Source organism: Arachis ipaensis, chromosome B4, assembly GCF_059453495.1.
Source record: "Arachis ipaensis isolate K30076 ecotype BB chromosome B4, ASM5945349v1, whole genome shotgun sequence".
NCBI lineage: Eukaryota > Viridiplantae > Streptophyta > Magnoliopsida > Fabales > Fabaceae > Arachis > Arachis ipaensis.
The window spans coordinates 141,203,029-141,220,877 of NC_142439.1; the positions used below are offsets into that span (position 1 = coordinate 141,203,029).

The window sequence follows — 17,849 nt, forward strand, 5'->3', positions numbered from 1 at the left end:
AATTTTAAATTAGTCATATTATTCTTTTTGTTTTTTTGTTATTAACGACATCAAAATTTATTGATGTAGTACGTTAAGTGACATCATATTGACCACAACATCATAATTAGTTACTAACACGAATTGAAAACCAATTTAGAGAATTAGTAATTTTTGAGAGACAAATTTGACAATTTATTCATTTAGTATGAAAGAATGACACACACATACCCATTCATATGCATGCATGATTTCCACTATTTGGAACCAGCAACTGCTCAAAATAAAACCCGTTACTGCCCATTAAATGTGAATAACCATGAGTGGTTCTATACGTTGTTTGTGCAATCATCACTTATACTAGTGATATATCTGTTTAATCTCATTTTTTATTGGCCCATTATAACCAAGTAATGTGCTATTTGTATTCATCAAGTATTATATATTTGGAAGTGAGGCACTATGAATATTAGGCCATTTAATCTGATGGCCAAGTACCAAGTTAAGACCTAAGAAATTGATCGCCCACAGAAAACTAGAGATTCTTACTTGCTAAATCCTTTATTATATATGCTGCATGACAAACAAATCTTAGTGTAATTAACACTTAGGAAGGGAAAAAATGGGGTTTGAGGAAATGTGGTCAAAAATAGGATCAATAATGGCTACCATAATGTTCATGTATGCCATGTTTGAGAAATTCTTCCCTCCTCACCTCCGTATGCATGTCCAAAAGTACACACACAAACTAGCATCCTTCTTGTCTCCATACATCCAAATAACTTTCCCTGAGTTCGCCGGCGAGCGCCTCAAGCGAAGCGAGGCCTTCACGGCCATCCAAACATACCTGAGCGCCACCTCTTCCCTCAGCGCGAAAAGGCTGAAGGCGGAAGTGGTCAAGGACAGCCAAACCCAGGTAGTACTGAGCATGGATGACAGTGAAGAAGTGAGTGATGAGTTCAAAGGTGTTAAGGTTTGGTGGCTCTCAAACAAAACCACACTTAAAACGCAGTCGTTTTCGTTCTATCCAGCTTCTGATGAGAAGAGATACTACATTTTAAGCTTTCACAAGCGTTATAGGGACCTCATTGCTCACTCTTACATCCCTCATGTCTTGGAAGAAGGGAAAGCAATCAAGATCAAGAACAGACAATTGAAGCTCTACACCAACAATTGCAGCACTGGTTGGTATTATCTACCTTCCATGCATGAATACTTCAAAATTTTCATAGAACTTCTGCACATACTTTAAGGCTTTACTATATACTATTTCTAAAGTTATGTTTATGTTATAAAGGTTAATTTTGATGTACCATAACTATTTTACACAATCATTTGATCACGTTCATTTGTTTACATGATCATTCACGCGTTGATTGTTGAAAGTAATTATTTTATCCACCTAGTAATACTTAATTTGATACATGTGTAAAGTTCTTTTATACTGTCAGTGCATTAAAATTAAATTATATGTTAAAAAAAAATTAAACTTTGTATATAAAGAATAATATTTTTTATCATTATATTCTCATTTTTATATACTTATTAGTCTCAGAACTAGATATTATTAAAAAGAATTCAATTTTGAAAAGTAATTTTTTTTGTACCAATATCAGTTAATTTTTTTAAAATTATCTTTTATTTTAAATTTTAAATCTTATATCTTAAATTCTTAATTCTAAATCTTCAAAAAAAAATAAAAATTTTAAAAAATAATTTTATTATAAAAAAATTAACTAATTAAAAGTTAGTTCCTATATTTATTCTATAAGAAATAATAAAAATAAACAACCAAGGAAAACAAAGTATTAGTAAATTTTCTGTTGTAGTAGGTAGTAACTAAACTATGTTTAAGATATAACATATTAACATCTCAATAGACACCCTTAAACTCTTCAATGCATTATCCAATCAAATCACTAGCTATGGAATTGTTATATTTATGTATTGAATCTTGTTGAATACTTTTACCTATATCTGTGCAACAAAGGTTGGTATGGATGGAACAGAGCAAAGTGGAGCAATGTGACATTTGAGCACCCTGCAAGGTTTGAGACATTAGCCATGGAGCCAAATAAGAAGGAAGAGATAATAAATGATCTTACTAAGTTCAAGAAGGGAAAAGAGTACTATGCCAAAATTGGCAAGGCATGGAAAAGAGGGTATTTGCTATATGGTCCTCCAGGTACTGGAAAATCTACCATGATAGCCGCAATGGCGAATTTCCTATACTATGATGTCTATGATCTTGAGTTAACATCAGTGAAGGACAACACACAATTGAGGACCCTATTGATTGAGACATCAAGCAAGTCTATCTTGGTGATTGAGGACATTGATTGTTCCCTTGATCTCACCGGAAAAAGGAGAAACAAGAGAAATGGGAAAGGGAATCAAGATAATGATGAATCTAATAAAGATCCTGTTAAAAATGCTGAAGAAGAAGACAATAAGGATAGTAAGGTAACATTATCAGGTAGGAACTTATGCCCCCACTATATATTTTTCTTTGCTTCAATTATATATTTATATAGAAATAATTTAGAAGTAAGATTCGAACCCGCAATCTTTTAAGTGAATATGAGAATACTATGCCATTTGAGTTATAATTCGTTGACAATTTATAATTATATCTTTGTGATTTAAAAACATTCAACTTAACAGAATATACTGACACATATTCGCTAGTGGTATGAGATGAATGAAAAAGATCTAATTACAAATTAAAAACTTGTGTAAGAATTTAACTAAAAATTTTTAAAATATAAAAATTTAATTACAAATTTGAGAAAATTATAAAAATTAACAGAATAATTTAATCTATAATTTAATTTTGAGGTGGTGAAATTTTCTTGATCTGTGTCACTATTATTATATATAGGGCTATTGAATTGCATTGATGGTATTTGGTCAGCTTGTGCTGGAGAGAGGATCATAGTTTTCACCACAAATTTTGTGGACAAGCTTGATCCAGCACTCATTAGGAGTGGAAGAATGGACAAACACATTGAGTTGTCTTATTGTTGCTTTGAGGCTTTTAAGGTTCTTGCAACAAACTACTTGGACATTGATGATCATCATCACCATCACTTGTTTTCCATTGTTGAGAGGTTGTTGGGTGAAGTGAATGTTACACCTGCTGATGTTGCTGAGAAGATCATGCCGAAATCGAACTCTGATGATTCCGAGATATGTTTGAAGAACTTGATTGAGTTTCTTGAGAGTGCCAAGAAGAAGGAGGAGGAGGAGGATGAAGAAGAATCAAGGTTGAAGGAGGAGAAAGAGAGGGAACATGGAGAGTTGAAGAATAATGGAGTGAAAGAGAATGGTTTCATCCACTGATTTTGGAATAAGTTAAATAAAACAAATAGAGATCCAAATGTAGTTTTGTTTTGTACATGATATCATTATTCCAATGATACATGAAATGGTGTATGCATGCTTTGAGTTACTGGAATAGTAGTATAAATTATGGGTAAATGGTCACATTCGTCTTCAAAAATTATTCATTTTTTAAATTAGTCTTTAAAAGGTTTTTTTAATTAAATTTATTCTTTAAAAATTTTAAATTAATTACATTAGTCTTTATTATATTTTTTTTGTTAACTGCGCCAAAATTTGTTAATGTAATACATTAAGTGATATTACAACATACACATAGGAACTTTAATTGACTATTAGCATGATAAGTTTACGAAATTAAATCAAATCAAAACTTAATTAAGGGAAGAACTTAAGGCATTGGAATCCCTTAATTTAGGATTGATTTGATCTAGTTTCATAAATTTATCATGTTAGTCACCAATTAGGACTACTAGGTATGTGTTGTAGTGTCACTTAACGTGTCACATCAACAAATTTTGACGTTGTTAGTAACAAAAATGACAAAAAGATTAAAATCACTAATTTAAAATTTTTGAAGGACAATTTAATTGAAAAAAATTTAAAAATTAATTTAAAAAATAAGTAATTTTTTGGAGATTAATTTAATTATTTATTTTATAAATTATAATATAGGATATATATGGTTTGTAAATATTGCATATAGGCGTTCAATGGGCATGTATATGTATGTATTGTATTGTATCTTATATATTAATAATGATTTTATTTGCTAGTTGTTAGTTGTTATAGCTGCCTTTTTGTTTTTCAACAAGCATAAATAAATTGCCAATTCAACCATGAAAAGACTTTTGTACGGAGATAGTGAAAAAAAAAAGTATAATCTATCTTAAAAAAATATAAAAATAGAATGAAATATTTTTTTAGATAAATATCTAACTATTTATAAAAAAAATCATTTTCTTTATATTTTTCCTTTCGTATGCACCTAAATAAATAATTAACTCAATATATATTGATACTTATAAAAGGAGCGCTACTATTATAGCACACAGAACAAATTGCACTCTTGATCGTGTAGAGAATTTAAGTTGCAGCAACAAACACTCAAACCAAGTGAAAGAATCAAAGGAACTTGAAAGCAGGGAGTATGATAGAGTAGTGATTGAATCTATCTACTCAAAGAAGTTGGAATTCAGTTAAAACAGTTAGAAGTCAGTAATGCTTAGCTGTCAGTTAGAGTTAGTTAGAAAAGTCTGTTAAGTGTCAGGCTGGCTCTTCAGTTAGTTACAACCCTCCATTTTTATTTATGTTCTGTGTTTGTATATATAGCAGAGCACTGCAATATTGTGATTAATTTTGAGCAATAATATTCATATCAGATTCAATCACAAAACTCTCTTTCTACTCTTCTTTCTTTCTTCTTCTCTACTCAGGCCTGGTACCTTTCATAGTATCAGAGCTTGAACCCGTAATCATGGCTGAAGAACAAGTTGCGCTGAAAGCAAGCTTCACATCCTCTCCAATCTCGATGAAGCTTGACGAGGACAATTTCCTACAATGGAAAGATCAGGCTGAGTTCACAATTGAAGGACATAACCTGCTGAATCACATAAGAAGAGAAGGAATACCAATAAGATTCAAAGAAAATAGTGAAGTGAATCCAGAATTCTCAGCGTAGAAGAGACATGATGCTCTGTTAAAGTCATGGCTCCTAGCCTCAATGACAAAGCCCTTCACCACCAGAATAGTATATGCGTACGAGGTATGGAGACGTCTTGATGATCACTTTACTTCTCAAATCAGAGCAAAAATTATACAATTAAAGCACAAATTGAGCACCGTCAAGATTAGAAGTTCTGTCAATAAATACGTACTTGCATTGAAAAGCACCATAGATGCATTGGCGTCCGTTGGAGAACCGATGAGAGAAAGCGATCATGTGAATGCAATTCTAAATGGCCTAACAGAAGAGTATGGATCCGTAATCACATCAGTAGTTGCAAGACCGGTTAGCATCACAGTTGGTGAACTTGAAGCACTTCTACTAACACACGAAAGCATGCTTGAAAGGTTCAGAAGACCAGAAGCATTAGTCCAGGCTAATCTTGCTCACACAAGAGGTGGATTTTGAGGAGGAAGATTAGGCAGAGGAGGAAGACCTTCATACAATGACAACAACAGATTTGAGCAAGGAAGACAATTTCAGAACAGCTATTTCCAGAAGAACAACTTCCAGAACAGTAATTTCCAAAACAATAATTTCCAGAATGGTGGCAATTTTCAAATTTTTCAGAATAACTCAAGATCTACTTCACAGTACAATGACAATTCAAGATTCACTCAAAGAGGCCACAATGAAAATCCAAGATTCATGCAGAATGGTGAGCGACATGTGTGCTAAGTCTGTGATAAGATTGGCCACACTACCAAGAATTGTTATTATAGATAAGAAAGGGACAACAACTATGGAGCTGACTTGAGGCCTGAAATGCACAACTCACAAGATTCACAAGCTAGCCAATCTTCTTCTCAACCACCTCATGCACTACTTGCAACTCCAGCAACTATTCATGGTTCAAACTGGTATTTGGACTCTGGAGCAACCCACCATATGACCTCAGATCAACAAAATCTGATGGAAGGACAAGCCTATGAAGGATCATACCAAGTGATCGTAGGGAATGGTTCAGTTTGCGAATCAATCTTGTTGGAAAATATCTCTTTAAATCTGATTTGAGCAATAGAGAATTCATTTTACAAAAATTACTGCATGTTCCTGAGATTACCAAAAATCTGTTGAGTGTATACCAATTTTGCTGTGACAATTCTGTCTATTTTGAGTTTCATTCTGACAAATGCTGTGTAAAATCTCAGGGAACCAGCGAAGTAGTTATCCAGGGAGTAGTCGAAAATGGAATGTACAAATTTCTTCACTTCAAACCATCAACCAAGTCTGCTTGTGTCTCAACATTGTGCAGCAAGGACAGCTTCTTGCTCTGGCATAATAGGTTGGGGCATGCCTCTAATAGTGTACTGTCCACTGTCCTTAAGTCTTGTAATGTAAATTTTAATTCCATATGTGAAGCTTGTTGTGTAGGCAAGTTGATAAACTCCGATTTCGTGATTTATCTTGTGCTTATTTTAGAGGATTTTACCACCTTTTCCCACATTTATTCAATGAAATAGCATGGTTTTGTAATTCTCTCTTGAATTGTGCTTAAGTGTAAAAACATATTTTTTAGGCCCTTAACTTGGTGATTTTGATTCACTTTAATTCTATTCGATGCCTTGATGTGTTTGTTGAGTGATTTCAGCTTCATAAGGCAAGTATTGGATGGAAGAAATGAGGAGAAAAGTATACAAAGTGGAGAATGCATGAAGAAACAAGAATTGAGAATTCATCGATGGGCACGCACGCGTACAAGGGGCGCACGCGCAGAAGTGATTTCATATAAGGACGCGCACGCGTATTTACCGCATCCGCGCGGATGAAGAAAACAGCCAATCGACGCGCACGCGCACATGGTGCGTACGCGCCGATACCAACATATGGCCCACTTAAAGGCAAAACGCTGGGGCGGTTTCTGAGCTGCCCAGGCCCAAATCCAACTTGTTTCTGAGTGTATTTCATGCAGAATTAAAGTCCAAGCAAAGGGGGAGCAATTAGTTAGTCAACATGAGCCTTTAGTTAGTTTTCTAGAGAGAGAATCTCCCTCTTCTCTCTAGAATTAGGTTAGGATTAGGTCAAATTGTCATGGATCCATGTTTAATTCCTTGCTTTCATCTTGTTTCTTTTATAATCTCTCATGTCTACATCTTGATTTTCTTAGTTGTAATGTTAATTTCTCATTTTGCTATCTTGTTTGTGATGATGAACTCATGTTGGATTTGGTTTACAATTAATGTAATTTGGTGTTAATGTCTCTTTCATGTTGATCTTACTTGCTATTATTGATTTCTTGCTTATGAAGTTATGGGTTTCCTTAATTTTAGAATTTTGTGATGTTTACTTTTATTGCACATTAGGTGTTTGATATAATGCTTCCTATAGTTTTTGAGTAGTTCTCTTGACCCTTGGCCTAGGCTAAGGGGATTGAGTGATCTTGAGTCCTTGGACTTTGTTGAATTGGTAATTTTAGAACCCTTGTGGATCAATTTGATAACCATTGACTCTAGCCTACTACTAAGTCAATTAGTAGCTAGGTTGGGACTTATGGATTGATGTTGATCAAGCAATTTGAAGTACTCCAAGCCTAGGAGTAGACATTACGTACTTAAGGCTTTGGTGAGTAGACCTAATGAGCTCGGTTCCGCATGATTATCAATGCTTGAATTATGACAAGGATGGTGATCTCAATTACCTAAATCTTAGCCAAGAGTCTCTTATCTAGCTTCTTTTAATTGCTTGTTTGATTTACTTTTCTTGCCATTTATTTTATTGCCCTCTTGTTAATCAAACCCCCCTTGTTTTCTCATAGCCAATAATTGATCACTTCATTGCTATCCTCGTGAGATGACCCAGAGTCTGAATACTTCGGTTATAAATTTATTGGGGTTTATTCTTTGTGACAACAAAAAATTTAATTTGATGCGAGAGTTGTCTGTTGGTTTGGAGCTATGCTCACAACGAAGTTCTTATTTCTACTAGAGAAATTCTAAACCATCGAGCAAAGACCTCGTTCGATCAAATTAATGGCGCCGTTGCCAGGGATATCAATTGTGCTATTTTATTGGCTATTGTACATATTGTGAATAGCTTGATTTTTGGTTTGTTTGTTGGCTTTTGCTAGTTGTAGGACTTTGTTTTCTTTGTTTCTTGTTAGTTTTATTTTTGTCTTCTTTCATCACTATGAATTCTCATCCTTTTAGCTATGAGTGTAGTTCAAACTATGTTGTAGGAAATGGAAGCTTTAATGAGGATGTGCATCAAGGATTTGGAAATCAAAGATGGGAAGAACCCCAAGCTTATGGACAACCTCCTCCGAACTCTTATGGGTATAATCCTAATCCTAATGCATACCAACCCAATGTGTGTGATGACCCTTACTGTGATTGTCAACCACAACCACCACATGCATATGAACCCCCTCCGCGACATAATTTTAAACTACCTCACTCACAAGCTTTCTACCACCATTTACCTCCATATGACCCCAACTCATACCCACCATACCAACCACCATATGAACCATATTTAGAACTACCACCTTTCCAATACCAATACTCCCATGAACCACAAAATTCATACACACCACCTCAAGGATTCCACCAATATGAACCACCTTCCAATTACAACAACCTTTCCTCAAACAATGAACCTTCTCTTCCACTATCATCTCCCGATGAAGCCCCATGTTGAAATTGAGAGATCTTGAATCTCATGTCTTAAGGCGACAAGAGGAGGATGAAAGGAAGTTTGCAGAGTTAAGAACAAAAATGGCTATCATGGTAGAAGCCATTAGTGACATGGTCTCATCCCGCCTAAGCCTATGTGATTAAGGCGCTCCCATTGTTGAATGTGGAGAAGCAACCAAAGAGCTTAGTGAAGGAGTGAACTTAAAGCTCCATGAAGAGGAGGATGAGTCAAGACAAGAAATGCAACAAGAGGAGGAGGTAGAAATTAGTGAACAAAAGGAAGTAGTAGTTGGATGTTTAGGATATGTTGAGCACGTAAAGGAATCTCCAGTCGCAGAGCCCTCTCCCACGAAGTTTGGAAGGGATGTTAAAGAGGAGAGTGATGTTGAGGAAGTGGATGGAGAGTCGAAGGAATTTGATCAAGAAGTGGATTCCATCATTAGTGATTTTTTGTCCACATTGATCAACCCTCTCGATGATCTTGTTGAGCCTACTTCCAGTGAATTAGAAAGCAATGTTGAGGAGGACGTGCAACTTTCCAAGGCAATTGGTGAATGACGAATTGGAAGAAGTGTCCCAAGCAACAAGCCCTCCTATCTACGATGATTCCGCATCAACATATGATCCTTTCGAGTTTGAAGAATCCCTCCCCACTGTGCTTGAAATTGATGACGAGGTAGACTTCACTAAACTTCCTATCTATGATGAGAGTGATGGAGAAGAGCTAGAAGAAATTGGTGAAGAAGAGTGTGAACTTGAAGAAGCTTGGCAAGAGGTAAAGCTCGAAGAACCTTGCCAAGTGGTGGAAGCCTCTAGAAGATGGTGGACGGGAGTAGAGCGTGCTTTATCAAGATCATTGGGAACTCTTCCATCTAGGTTGTCATCCAATCTTTCATTTGAGTGGGTAAAACTTCTAACTCTTAGCTTTATTATTTCACTTGAGTATAGTTTGCTTGAGACGGATGGCCAACTTAGGGCGCTTTGTGGAATTAAGCGAAAAAGGAGGATGTTTAGTGGTTGGCGTTGTAAATCTAGACTCATTATGGTTGGAAGCTCAAAATTGAAGAGCATGGATTGGTGTAATGCTCAATTAAGTGGGTCTAGGAGGATAGTTTGGTGCTTTCATGAGAATTCAACTTTCTTGTCACCCGGACAGAATCAAGGCGATTAATTAGAAGATGGGTACAAAGATAAGATATGGGATCCTGGATCACACCATGAAAACCAATTTTGGGACCTCATATCTTGGAGAGAACCTCACCAAAGCTTGGTGAAAATGGTTGGAACTTCTGACAACCAATTGAAGGACAAGCACTCTTGGAGGTTCAAGGATGGATACAAGCATAAACCACCTTGACAAGGAACCTTCCAAATGTCCAACTTAAGGACTTAAACCAAAAGTGCTTAGTGAGAGACACCCCACCATGGTAAACTCTTTCCATTCTCTTGTATATATAATGAATGAATGAAACGGGTTCCATTGTATATAGTTTCTTTACGTCTCAATATATTTTGCTTTGCTTGCTAAGGAGTTTATAGATTCTAGGTCTTAATTAGGGATGATTCCTTGAATTTGAGTTTTTGCTTGAATTGCAAGTTTCCTCAATTTGTTTGAAAAATTCCCAAAAATTCAAAAATATGTTTAATCTTGCATCTTAGCTAGTTTTAGAGTCTTAAAAGAGATTGGGAGGATTTTGAAAAAAAAAAAAAGCACCAGCCACGCGCAAGTGCATAGTGCGCGCACGTCGGCTGCGCATCTAAGCTTTCTGGGCCAAGGACCAGAGAGTTGTGCCACCTATGGGCCAACTCTGTGCTTTAACCACGCGGACGCACGCTGTACGCATCCGCATCCCTTTGTGTTTCCTTACCTACGCGTTGGCACACCTGGCGCCTCCGCACCCTATCATCAATCAACCCATCCACGTGCAAGCGCACAGCGCGCGCACGCGTCGATGCATTTTTGCATCACCCAAGCCAAAAGACCCGAGAGTTATGCCAACTTTGGGCCCCTTTTGTGCCTCTGGCCCAGCTCACCCACGCGGACGCGCACCGTACGCGTCTGCGCTCATTCTCGATTCCCTCATCTACGCACAAGCGCATGTAACGCTTCCGCGCCACTCCTTTATCCTCTCACCCACGCGGACGCGCATGGTGCGCGCCTGCGTGGATTCAAATTTCCACTTACCCCAGGGACGCAAAGCCCTAGCGCATTCACGCAGCCCTCCACTCCCCTTCTCTAACATCTCTCCTTCTTCTTTTCTCCCTAACCAGCGCCCTCATCCCTCTCCCTTCCTCTCTGTCTCACCTCTCTTTCTTCCCTCTCACCATTCTCACTTCTCTTTCCCCTCTCTCTCTCAACCATTCTCACTCCCTGCTCCATCGCCATCGACAGCCGCGACTCCATTGTCGCCGGTAAGCCTCCACCGTGACCACCAACTCTCTCTCTCTTCTTCCCTTTCTCTCTTTTCCTCTTCCTTCCTAACCCTTCCTCTCTGACCTCGCCCCTGCTCTATCTCCCTTCTCTGTTTCGACGCCACCCGAGAGCTACCACGAGCTCCAGTGCACCGCCGCTAGCAGCACCACCTTGCTGCCCTTTCTGTCTCCTTCCCCATTTCTGCTTCTTTTCTGTCTTCCAGGTCTCTGCCTTCCCCTGTTCTGTTTCCTTTACTGCTTTGTGTTAATTCTGTTAATTAGCTTAGTTAGTTAGAAATGCATGTTAGTTAATTAGGTGGTTAGAGAATCTGGGCTGAGTAGTGGATTTAGGTTTGTTCTGAATAATGATGATGACTGAAAGTGTTGCTGTTTTATTGATTCTCTTGCTTTGTTTGTGCTGTATGGTTTGCTCCTATGCCAATTTAGGCTTGTTTGAATTGATGATGCTGTGTTTTTTATTATGGCTGTGTGAAGTGAACCAGCTGCTAAATATTTTTAATAATTGCTTGTGCAGTGGTTATTTTTCTTAATGAATTCAAGTTGTTTTTGCTGCTGTCTTGTTCCAATTTAAACTCAATCTCTTAACCCAACATGCGTATTTGTTTAAGTTCGTGTTGAACACTTGTGGTTGGGTATGAACTTCAGTGAATAGCATGCTACCTGAATTCATTATCTTTATTCAATTGGGTAGATTTGGTGCTGTATTTTAAGCCAGTATTTTTGTTCATCGTTAAAAGAAAGAATGTTAATTGTTGCTGGCTAGTTTAGTTTAATTTGCTTTTTAATGTTTTGCTGCTGAAAGATTGGCTTAATTGTTCAATTCATATGAACTCATATATGATTTTCGTGCTTTTAATTGTTAATGAATTCATATGGATTAAAATTGCTTATTTGAATTTGGGAAATGGCCAATTTGCTACTGAAATGCTGCCGGATTTTTCCTAACCATGTTTCATGAAATAACACTGTTTAATTGATGCAACAAGCTTCTATTTGACGATTTCTGTGTCAATAAGGTTTTGTTTGCTAAATGGTTTTGGGAAACTCCTCAAGGACATGTTTGCAGGTTTTGGTCATGCTTATAGTACTTTTTGCCTATTTGCAATACTAATTTGCTTATATGCATTGAATAGTTCGATTAAGTTTTCAGATTGACCATAACTTCAGACTCTCTTGAAATTTTGTGCCTCTTTTGTATAAACACACAAGTTTGAAAGTTTTCAATCTATGTGACTAATTGATTCATTATATTCATACCTAATTTCATTAAGTCACATGGATCATGAGGTTTTCCATTCTTATTTGAACTTATGACTTTTATGCATTGTTGGAATTGGTGTTAAATGTTGCTTGATTTACTTGTTTCTCAAGGTTTTGATTTCACTAACACCACTAGTGATCTTCACATTGATTGATAACTTGTTCCCATATTGGTTGCTTTTTGGCAATATCATATTTCATCATCAATGACTTGATGCATTTCATGATTGTGAGTATGCTTGCATCCATACTTTGTACACTACTTTTAATTGAACCGATAATTGTCATATCACTGATTTTTTAACTAATTTCTAATTCTAACTTGATTAACCAACTGATTTCTTCTTTTTGTTTTGAACATGACTCCTTAATCATTCTTTTTTAGTATGGAATTTCTTAGGCTCAATGAACAAGTTTTTTTTGCAATTATGGTTTGAATTCTTGGTTTGTGACTTAGTTTGAATTCTGAATTCTGTTACTTGCATTTCAAGAATTCTCTTCTCTTCACTCAATTCATGAATATGTTTTACTTTGAGTACTTTATATCTACTTGGCTAGTTGCTTATATCATATCATAAATGTTTTTTAGGATGTCAGACAAAGGAAAAGCTATAGCCACTACTTCAAAGAAGAGAAAGCGCTCTAAAACCTCTACCCCTTCACCCTATGCAAATTATGCTAAAAATCCCCTAAATGAAGTGGACAAAGAAAATCAGCTACTCCCATCCACTGATCCAATCAAATTCCCCAACCTCTACTGTGAGCTTTGCTTCCCTAAATTCCGGAAGACGAACCTGAACATTGAGAAGAAGCTAGTCCTTCCTAATGATGTGAGACGCGCCATCAATAGCCATATTCTGGAGTTGGGATTGGACTTTGTTGATAGAGATTTGGGAAGGATAAACATTTCATGGGTGAGAAAATTCTACTGCAACTTCTTCCGTGCCACTCTTGATTCAGTCCAGCTGAGGGGTAGAGAGATTCTGATCACTGAGGCTGCCATTGGGGAGGCATTGCTTTGCCGACCTCGCACTGATGGCACATGCGCTTATCAGCAGGCAGAGGTAGCCATCCACTGCATGACATTCGATTATGAGGTGCTGAAGCGCATGATTGCCACACCTGATGCCCCTTAGGTGATGAATTCTAGTAACAAGAAGCCCAAGGGGATGCTATTCGCTTATCTATCGAGAGAGGCTAGAACTTGGCAGCATATATTCGCCCATTATGTCTTGCCCACCACTCACTTCTCAGAGATTTCGATGGATATGCTGGTTCTGATTGGGTGTGTGATGGAGGGGAAGGAGGTAGACTTCCCCCGGCTGATTAGGCAGAGTATGTGGCGTGCACATATCCGTGGCCTCCTGCCATTTCCTACCTTGGTCACCAGTATGATTGAGATAGCTGATGTCCCGTGGGAGGACGATGATGTGACACCACCACCCCTAGATGACGACGACAAGGAGGTTACCATTCCATAGGGTGGGTGGGTGCACGAGAAGCCTCCACTCAAGCACCGTTCTCGAGCCAGAGTAGTGGTGGAGGTAGCTCAGCCCTCATCATCAGCAGTAGCAGCAGCAGGACCCCCTCTACTTCAGCAGCCACAGCATCCTTACCACCACCACCTACACTTGAGCCGACATACCTATTGGTGCAACGCCTGTTTCACTTCATGGATCACAGCGAGCGTCGTCTCATGCGACGTCTCGACCGCATAGACCAGGTGTTCGTATCACAGGGCATCGAGCTACCTCTGCTCGAAGACTCTCCCGCCTCCGACGAGCAGGAGCATGTTGAGGAGCCAATTCAGCAGGAGGAACCACCAGAGACACAGGCCACCAATGAGGTCCAGCAGCCTCCTGAGGATCCATAGCCTGAGCCACAGCCTAAGCCTGAGCCATAACCCGGCGCGACTGTTGACCCCCATCCCGAGCTTCAGCAGTAGCATCGAGGACGATGCTTCATCCTAAAGTGTGGGGAGGTCACCGTTCGTGACCGGTGTATTACATTTATGTGGTGAACTTTCAGACATCTATCTTTAGTTTCTGCTACTTTATTTTATTTTGTACTTTATCTTTGAGATCATTTTGGGATTACTGTACATATTTGTTATTGTGGATACCCTTATTTTGGTTGATGCACACTTTTATATATATATATATATATATATATATATATATATATATATATATATATATATATATATATATATATATATATATATATATTGTTGCATTTTGGCTTTTGATTGTGATTAGAAAATATTTTGGATTGTTAAAACTTAGTTGACCCTTTTTGTATAAGAATTGTGTTTTGATTGAAAAGGGGGTAAACTAGGAAAAATTTTAAAATTTTCTAAATCACAACATTGCATTAGAATAAGCTTAGTCAATGTGATGAAAATTTTCAAGAAATCTATTTCTCGGGTACCACCCCAATTGGTTGAATTTTTTTTTTAGAACTTGCTTGAATTATACACTTTGTGGATCATGTTTTGAGTTTAAGAACACAAGCATGAGAGTTTTGAGCCTAATTGTGTGGTTACATCATATGACCACTTACTTTCATTCTTGTGTGCATTATTCTCTTTCTATAAGTGTAATCTTTAATTTGTTTGATTCTTTATGTCCATTATTTTGTGTATACATGCAATTGTATGATTGAGGCCATTATTCAAATAGCTCACTTACCCAAATAGCTAACCTTTTATCTTCCATTGTTAACCAATCTTGAGTCTATGCTTAACCCATTTGTTCTTAATTGTAGCACATTACAAGCCTAAGTGAAAAATAATAAATGTCCCTTGTTTGGATCTTTGATTAGCTTAGGCTAGTGAGAGTGTTTATCATTTGATTTTGAAAAAGTTGGGAATATTGGGAAGAGATAAAAATATGTGTGTGTTTTTATTAAAAATTTTAGGAATTGGGTACACACTCATATATATTAATCATGTGTAAACCATATGCATTGATATTCTTGTATATATTATAGTAAAAAAATGCAATAAAAAGGAAACAAAATGTCCCAAGGTTTAAAGTTCAATAAATTCAATGCATATGTGTGGTGATCAAAAAGAGAATACATGAGTGTATGAAAAAGTGAAGAATGGATAGCTAGATTTGTTTAAAATTGTTTAGGTTGTCACAAGTCTCACCAATTGCCTTTTTCTGTTTCTAAATCTGTATACACAGCACCTCTTGAACTAGTATATTTTGACATTTGGGGTCCTGCCCCCACTCCTGATACTAATGGAAACTTCTATGTTATTTTGTTCACTGATGAATTTTCCAAATTCTCTTGGTTGTACCTCATTAAAGCAAGGTCTCAGCTCAAATTAGTGTTTATTTCTTTCCAACGTATGGTTGAGTTGAAATTAAATACTAAGCTAAAAATGTTACAAACTGATAATGCTACTGAATACACTAGTTTATCTAAAGAACTGTAGGCACAGGGAATTATGCACAGGTTTTCATGCCCCTATGTACATCAACAAAACGGCAATGTTGAGAGAAAGAATAGACATGTAGTGGAGAAAGGACTTGCAATGCTTGCTGGAGCTGGCATGTCCACAACATATTAGGGGGAAGCCTTCTCAACAGTAGTAAACTTAATCAACCAACTCCCTACACCAACTCTTGACAACTACTCGCCTATGGAGAAGCTTTTTGGAAAGAAGCCAAATTATGACACTTTAAGAGTCTTTGGCTGTCTTTGTTTTTCTCATCTAAGACCTTACAACAAACATAAACTGGACTTTCGTTCTGCTCCATCAGTTTTCATAGGATACAGTTTGATTCACAAGGGCTATAAATGCCTCACACAAAGTGGCAAGATAATAGTGACAAGAGATGTAGTTTTTTATGAAAGCAAAGTTCCCTTTAAAGAAGGAAACTTCTTTAGCAGCAACTCAGATAAGGACAGCTCAGAATTCACAATTCATGCCTTACCAAGAATACCTCTTTTACCAAAATTCATGTCTCAAGGACCCTATCTCTCAACACATTTGCAGCAACAAACTCCTCCCCACATAACCACATCAGATACCAGCCCAATTATATCACCTAACAACACAACCCTGCAACCCACCTAATTCATCCAAAACTCACTCAGCCAGTCAACATCACCAATACCTCATATACCACAACCTGAAAACCAAATACATCAACCTATGTCACAACCTGTAGCTCTATCTAGTTTCCAATTTCAATTCCTATCTCTGACTTGGAGGTTGTCCTACCACCACTTACAGATGATACTGCTCAACCAAGCACCAGCAATATACATCCTATGATCACAAGGAGTAAACATGGAATTTTCAAGCCCAAAGCACTACAAGCCACAGTTGAACCTAGAAGTGTCAAAGAGGCATTATCTCACCCTGAATGGAAGAGAGCCATAGATAATGAATATGAAGAACTAATGAGGAATTCAACATGGAAGCTGGTACCACTGCCACAAGGGGGAGAAGCTATTGGAAGTAAGTGGATATTTAGAGCTAAGTACAATGCTGATGGCTCGTTGCAGAAACATAAGGCCAGATTAGTTGCACAGGGGTTCTCCCAAAAACCTGGTTTTGACTTTATTGAAACCTTTAGTCCAGTAGTGAAGCCAACTTCGATAAGAGTAATCCTAACAGTGGCATTGGCAAATGACTGGAGCATTAAGTAGTTTGATGTCAACAATGCCTTTCTCCATGGTGACTTGAGTGAAGATGTTTACATGAGGCAGCCTCAAGGGTATGCAGTTGGAGACAGTAGCCTGGTTTGTAAGCTTACAAAAAGAACTATACGGTCTTAAACAAGCACCCAGGGTTTGGTACCACAAGCTTTGCATAGAACTTAACCACTTAGGATTCAATGCTACCAAATCAGATGTTTTAGTTTTCTCAAGATTCACCAAAGGAACTAGCCTCTTTGTTTTGGTGTATGTCGATGACATCATCATCACTGAAAACTCAAAAACTGATATCAATCAGGTGATTCAGCAATTAAACAGCAAGTTTGCACTCAAAGATTTGTGTGACCTGCATTATTTTTTAGGAATACAAGTCTCTAAAACGAGCAATGGTGGGCTGCTACTTACTCAAGAAAAGTATGCAAAGGACCTACTTCTTAAGGCTGGAATGGATGGATGCAAGCCTTGCCAAAACCCCTTTCCCTCATCGTCAGGATCTCTAAATTTGGAGGAGAAAACTTTCAAGATTTCAAACTGTACCGGTTAGTAGTTGGAAGTCTTCAATATCTGACTATTACAAGACCTGAACTAGCCTATGCTGTAACAAAGTTTCACAGTTCCTCCATGACCCTCTGCTTGAACATTGAAAGCTGGTGAAAAGAATCTTGAGGTATATTAGTGGGACTTGTAACTATGGGTTGCATCTGCATAGGAGCAAGTCCATGCAAATCACTGCATACAATGACTCAGACTGGGGTGGTGATCCAGATGATTGAAAATCTACAGGGAATTTTTATGTTTTC

At 37.5% G+C, this 17,849-nt stretch overlaps 1 protein-coding gene across 1 annotated transcript; it reads left to right on the plus strand.

Moving 5' to 3' along the window:
- Positions 1-468: 468 nt before the first annotated feature.
- On the plus strand, positions 469-3,321 carry LOC107637254 (AAA-ATPase ASD, mitochondrial). The gene is made up of 3 exons (XM_016340687.3): positions 469-1,163; positions 1,970-2,455; positions 2,861-3,321. Exons 1-3 carry the CDS (start codon positions 602-604, stop codon positions 3,319-3,321), a joined length of 1,509 nt encoding a protein of 502 aa, XP_016196173.1. The 5' UTR covers positions 469-601.
- Positions 3,322-17,849: the final 14,528 nt, after the last annotated feature.

Bases quoted from the DNA above. Each gene is read 5' to 3' on its own strand.
- LOC107637254 (XM_016340687.3), top strand. From the start codon at position 602: ATGGGGTTTGAGGAAATGTGGTCAAAAATAGGATCAATAATGGCTACC. The intron at 1,164-1,969 runs GTTGGTATTATC...TGTGCAACAAAG, and splicing joins CACCAACAATTGCAGCACTG to GTTGGTATGGATGGAACAGA. The intron at 2,456-2,860 runs GTAGGAACTTAT...TATTATATATAG, and splicing joins TAGTAAGGTAACATTATCAG to GGCTATTGAATTGCATTGAT.